The 6,391-nt window shown below is 44.7% G+C and overlaps 1 protein-coding gene across 1 annotated transcript; it reads left to right on the top strand.

Moving 5' to 3' along the window:
- The first annotated feature begins 62 nt into the window (after nucleotides 1-62).
- Nucleotides 63-5,087, top strand: kcng3 (potassium voltage-gated channel, subfamily G, member 3). Its single transcript, XM_035613017.2, has 2 exons — nucleotides 63-1,367; nucleotides 2,909-5,087. The coding sequence occupies exons 1-2, from the start codon at nucleotides 742-744 to the stop codon at nucleotides 3,549-3,551; spliced, it is 1,269 nt and encodes a 422-aa protein (XP_035468910.1). The 5' UTR covers nucleotides 63-741; the 3' UTR covers nucleotides 3,552-5,087.
- The last annotated feature ends 1,304 nt before the right edge of the window (nucleotides 5,088-6,391 follow it).

The raw sequence follows: 6,391 nt of genomic DNA, 5'->3' as shown, positions 1-6,391 counted from the left end.
AGTCGGATCAACCTGAAAAACCACTGACTGCTGACGTTGGGAAGGGGGGCCACGCACGCGCAAACACACACACGCACGCGCAAACACACACACGCACGCGCAAACACACGCACATACTCTTGACCATATCCACACGAGGTGATGCAAATCTTCCCCGTATGTGACCTGAATCACCTTTAATAAAATAACATTAAGTTTAATAGTGTTGTAACCGCGGTGGTTTATTGTCGCGCACTTTACACTTTTGTGCAAAATCTCTCAAACTGTTATAAAAAGAGTTCATTTTTGTTCTTGTTTACTATTCATTGTTTATGTATAATGGGATTTTGTTATTTTGTTATTTCTTTGGGCTATTGTGACACATCCACTTTTCTGTAGTTTCCCCCGCCTTGGTTGCTTCATGTCTTGCCGTGCGTGGGTCCGTGCGCGCGCATGTGACATCACAGACGGGATTGGCTCGCCCCGACCGGGGTGGAGAGAGTCTCCTCCACAGGCTGCGCAGGGACAAGTACAGAGGAGAGTCAGAGACGGAGGGAAAAGAGTTTTTTTTCCAGCAGCCACGGAGCTCGGAGCTCGGCGGATGCAGGGGGGCTAACCTCCGCTCAGTGGGAACCACGCCCCGGGGGCCACGGGAGGACTTGTGACATCCCACCCTCCCCTCTACTCCCCAAGTGTCCAAACTCCCATGGAAGGGAGGATGGACTGTGACGAGGAGTTCTAGTGGGGTGACAGGTTGGCGAGATGAAGTTTGGGAAGAGCATCTGCGTGCTCAACGTAGGGGGGACCCGCTACGCCTTCACCCGTGAGGTGATCAGGGATTTCCCTCTCCGGCGCGTCAGTCGCCTGCATGCCTGCGCGAACGAGAAAGAGGTCCTCGAACTGTGCGACGACTACGACCGGGACCGCAATGAGTTCTTCTTCGACCGCCACGCGCAGGCTTTCGTGTTCATCATGCTGTACGTGCGCTCCGGTACACTCCGCTTTGTCCCCGGAGTGTGCGAGCTCTCCTTCTACACGGAGATGCTCTACTGGGGGCTGGAGAGCGCGCACTTGGACTCCTGCTGCCAGAAGCGCCTGGACGACAGGATGTCCGAGATCGGACTGGACGACGTGTCAGAGGGGGACATGGGAGTGCCGGGGGGCGAGCCCCAGAGCCCGGGCGAGTCGGCGCGCGCCACTGCGCTCACGGGTCGCGCCAGATGGCTTGAGATGATGCGCAAGGCGTTCGAGGAGCCCAACTCGTCGCTTGTGGCGCAGCTTCTGGCCTCAGTGTCCGTGATCTTTGTGATTGTGTCCATGATAATGCTTTGCGCGAGCACCCTGCCGGACTGGGATACGGCCAAGAGAAATACTGTGGAGGAGCACAGGTAGGCGTTATAGTCAAGGGTCAGGGAAGTTTAGAAAGAGGAGACGATACCCTTTTATATGCATGCTGCTAAATGTTCAGGCGAATATCCCACAGAGTGAGACTGTGCTCGGTATATTCTGCTGCGTAAAGTGGGCTCACCAGTCAAAATCATGTCAAGGATGCGTTCCTGTCCCGATAAAACACACTATAAATAAATGAACATGCTCATGACCACTTGACAATCTCGTGCCAACGCCTGCAGGCAACGGTCAAACTCGTTGCGCACTCATCATTTATTTCCCAGAAGGTTGAAATACATGGAGGCGTTTTTCATGTTTTTTTTTAATCCTATTTTATGATTTGATGTTCTTTTTTATCACAATGAAACCGTTCTCTGAGGCCATTTATTTAGAACAGGATTGGAAACATTGGCATCAGTTATAGCTGCAGAAATGTATCCTTGTGCTTAGTGAACTGACGCCCTCAAGTCAATACAACTTAATGACAAGTGGGAAACAGTGGGATCCTCACATGTCAGACAAGTTCCCAAGGAAGCAAATCAATAACCAATCCAGATTATCTACAAAAAAGGTGTCGTGTTAATTATTACACAGAAATCCCCTCTTTGCTCAGTCTTCATCCAGAATCTCTCCCCCTCCTCTACACAGTCCTTGGTTACTTTATATTGCACAGTACACAAGGAGGACAAACAATGTTGGAGAGATAAATGCCAGATTCATAATTTTCCAGTGGATAATGAGTTGATAGTAGGTTGAGGATCTGTTTTTAAACTAAGCAAACATTCAAGACACTTGCAGTGATCACCTTCTTTCAGCTTTTGGACGATTTTTTATTTTTTCCTTTAGCAATTTTTTTTTGGGACGCATTGGTGAAAAACTGCACCTCTGCTTCCACATTATTTTGACCTGTTCTCAGCCTGTTCTCTGTGTAGTCTGCCTGAGGCGGCCTCTCTTTCTATATAAGGCTCGGTTATGTTCACTCAGGCTGTACATAGTTTTCAGTTTTTTGGATCCATTGCAGTGGTTAGATAATCAACTGAAAGTGTAGTTTATGCTCGGGGTCGAAATGATTCAAATGTAGTTCCATGCCATTGGAACTCTTTCAGTTGCTCTATAATTAGTTTTGGACTAATTGTTTTGATGTAGTTATCCTCAGGCTCTGTGGTGTTTGCTTGGCCTCATGGCTTAAATACACACACTCCAACCTCACTGTAATTCACTTTGATTACTTTAATCAATGGGGTAATCGCGTGCTTGCTTGCTTTCACTCTGTTTGACAGTTTATGATTCATCCTTCTGTGCAGTTTCCCAGCAAATGTCTCATCTTCCTCCCTCACTGCGTATTTGTACTCTGGTCTTGTCATCCATGAATATCCTCTGATTTCTACCCTTTTTCCCATAATTTATATCATGCCTGCTTTGCTTCTGTCTCCTTCATATGATATGATATCAAACAGTGTCTTATATCATCCATATATTTCTCTGTCGCCCCTCTGCCGTTTCCTGTTTACACTCAGTTTCTCTCCTCTCTCCTCTGTAGGATAGTGGAGGCCGTTTGTATTGGCTGGTTTACTGCAGAGTGCATCGTGCGCTTTCTGGTAGCCAGGGACAAGTGGGACTTTCTCCGCCGGCCACTGAACATCATCGACGTGATTGCCATCAGCCCCTACTATGTCACCATGGCGCTGGCCCGGGCCGGGATGCCGGGGGCCGGGCTCGGGGTTGCCGGGGTGTTTCTGCGAGTGCTGAGGATGATGCGAGTGTTCTGGCTCATGAAGCTGGCCAGACACTTCCTGGGCCTGCAGACGCTGGGGATGACACTCAGGCGATGCTACAGGGAGATGGTCATGCTGATGGTTTTTGTCTTTGTCGCCATGGCGATATACAGCGCTCTGGCCCAGCTGCTGGAGCACGGCTTGGACTTGGGAACACAAAACCAGGATTACGCCAGCATCCCGGCTGCCGCCTGGTGGGTCATCATCTCTATGACGACGGTGGGGTACGGCGATGTGTACCCTGTGACAGTTGGAGGACGGGTGCTTGGGGGAATGTGTGTAGTGAGTGGCATTGTGCTCCTGGCACTGCCCATCACATTCATCTACCACAGTTTTGTACAGTGTTACCATGAACTCAAACTTCGCTCTGCCAGATATGCACGAAGCCTGTCAGTGGAGATGCTGTGATGAAATTACATTTTTACCAAACAGCTGGGGCTCTGCCTTCACTAGACAGAAACTCAACAAACGCTGGAATTTGCTGATCCCATCATGAAATATTGATAAACTCTGCTCCCTGCCCCCGTTTCCTGCCCGGGATTTTATTAGGCTTTTCTAGCTCCTGCTTGTTTTGTTGATGAGCTCCAGTCAAGGTTTTCCACTAGCATGCTCTGCGCCCGTCTCCTTAACGACACAGTTTGAACAGTAGAATAGGAAAACACAAATAATTATTTATTTAATACACACGCAGACAAAGTCAGTGCAGTTTTGACGGTGGCTGCTGTTTACACTGTATTCCCATGGTTACAACATTGTCAGAGACGGCTGCTTCTTTGTATGCTGCATCGAGTGCTCTGTGTGTGTGTGTGTGTGTGTGTTTGTTTATGTGTGTGTTTTTGTTTAAATGTCTGACCATCAGCCCTTCACTTAGTCTAAGCTTTGCACCCAGATGGTACAAGTTACACAAGATTGATGTGTGACCTAGATGCATTCTGTTCAACCTGGGAAATATAGCGAGTGCAAAGTGTGGATGGAGAAGAGGTACACAGAAGGCTTAGGGTGTAGGAGTAGCTTAAGCCAGGGATAATTAAATATAGTGACAGGTCAGCAAGGAGTACATGGTGGCAGACAAATATAGGGGCGATAGATATGAAAGGGCAGATGGACTGTGAAATGCAGGGGGGAAAATTATGGGAATTATGACAGAATGCCGTGCAAGCCTGAGTGCAAGCTGAATAGCTGGAGAATGTATTGCTTCTCAATCATGAGTGAATGGAAGGCATTTTGTATTTCTGTGTCTCCAAGGCAACCTCATCCTACAACATGTCAATCATAATGGCGGGTTGATTTGTGCGCACACAAATATAGGCCACATCCTGCAGCCCTCCTGGCTTGCATGCAGCATCTTTATTCTGCATCTCAGATTTCAAAAAAAGGAAGGGGGGGGGGGGATGAACAGTGGAGTATAAACAGACACAGATGATGGTTTTGACATCCATGATTTAGAAATGTTGGCATTGGCCTTGGTTTGCCATGATGATATGATTTGTTGAAGAGACAGATGATCCAAACAAACAAGTCAACACCTCTCCCACACAACAGTCTTTCTCTGAATCTCCTCTCCTCTTCCTCCTGCTGCCATCAACCATCCTCTTTTTACACACACACACATACGCCAATTGACTAAGTCCATTCATTCAATTTTAAGACCACATTTGTTATTTCCTCATAAAATGTGCGACCTTGTATGCGTTTAAGATGTTTTGTTGACAGTACATATCTCAATATCCTTGTTGTGATTTTGATGTGTTATAATTTATTTTATGACCTAGCGTATGACAACGTAATTTTTCAACTCTTGGCAAAGCTTATAGCTGAGGGAATTTTAGCCCGGCCTAATTGAAAAAAATCAGTCAAAACTTTTTCACCAGAGAGTTATGTAATTTACTTGTAATTAATGTGATCAATGTATGAGGTTTTATATTAAAAAATGACTGTGTGAAATGACTCTGAATAATTACTGTTCAAATGGTCACATGTAAGAGTTATCATACTCCATCAACTGTTTTAACAGTGTCGTGATATTGATTATAGGGTAAACATCATGAACAAAACTAATTGGTTACAGGGTATGACCGAAAGATGTGATTTGATGACAGACAGTTTACACATCCAGGCCTCCTCTGGACAATGGAACATAACATTCAGTGTGAGGAGCCCACTGGCAAAAGCATTCAACAAACTCATTTGATTTATACTGGGTGAGCATTGTGCCAAAGTCTAGTTATATAAAATACACACGTGGGTGAAAAATGAGCACAAAGTGCCTTATAGGTGTGCATTTGGAGGCAACTGCATTTTTTCATATTTCTCTTTTTTTCTTTTTTTTAAGAAGTTCTCTGATGATTCTTTAGAAACTTCATTAAAAAGTACCAATTGCACACTGCAAGATCAGGCTACCCCATTAAAAGTACGAATCCTGCATTTAAAAAAATCCTATTTAAGTAAAAGAACACAACTACTTCAAATGAATATTGTAAAAGTAAACTCTTAGACTGAAAAGTAAACATTTACAATGCTGTCAGATTGGAAAACGAACTGCAATACTTCACTATGAAATTTTGATAAGAATAATGTAGCATGAAAAGGAAATTCTCATGTAAAGCACATCAAAGATTATACTTGAGTACAATGCTTGTAAGTGCTTGATTTACTCCCACAAAAGCCCACACTCTTGACTTTTGACTCCCTACATTCATGGCACATTCACAGGGTTTTGAATCAACGACTTTTATTTGTAATTGAGTACTTTCGGGGCCAAAAAATGATCTTCTGCGGCTGAAACTCTCGTAAAGGGCAGATTTACACAATTAAATGTCCATAGTAATATCAAAGATATGACTTTGTGAAACTTTAACATTTGTTGTAAGCGAATAATCACAATTGTGGCCGTTGTGTTTGCCGTTTATAGCGTCATCAGGCATGGTTTGCCCACAGGAAATGCAATCCTATTGTTTTTAAGGTTTTTATGCGTTTGTATGTCTAATATCACTACACTGTAATTAACATGATGATATATCGTAATGAGTTATGTATAAAATAAATAATGATCGCAATTATCCTTATAACTGCATTGTTTTACCTGCTCTGTCATAGATTATAACCCATGCAGTTTTTTACCCCTTGAAATACCTTTAAATGGTCCATACAACCCATAAAGCACAGTGCATAATCTGCATCTGAATTTTCCTTTAAAGCCAGGGGAGGGGCCAGCTGCTCTCCTACGTCACTTTCAGTCGCCGGTTGTC

Source organism: Scophthalmus maximus, chromosome 16 (genome assembly GCF_022379125.1).
Source record: "Scophthalmus maximus strain ysfricsl-2021 chromosome 16, ASM2237912v1, whole genome shotgun sequence".
Taxonomy (NCBI): Eukaryota; Metazoa; Chordata; class Actinopteri; order Pleuronectiformes; family Scophthalmidae; genus Scophthalmus; species Scophthalmus maximus.
This window is presented reverse-complemented; position numbering and strand designations above follow the sequence as displayed.

Coding starts and splice junctions, on each gene's coding strand:
- kcng3 (XM_035613017.2), top strand. CDS start 742: ATGAAGTTTGGGAAGAGCATCTGCGTGCTCAACGTAGGGGGGACCCGC. Junction 1,368..2,908: donor AATACTGTGGAGGAGCACAG/GTAGGCGTTATA, acceptor TCTCCTCTGTAG/GATAGTGGAGGCCGTTTGTA.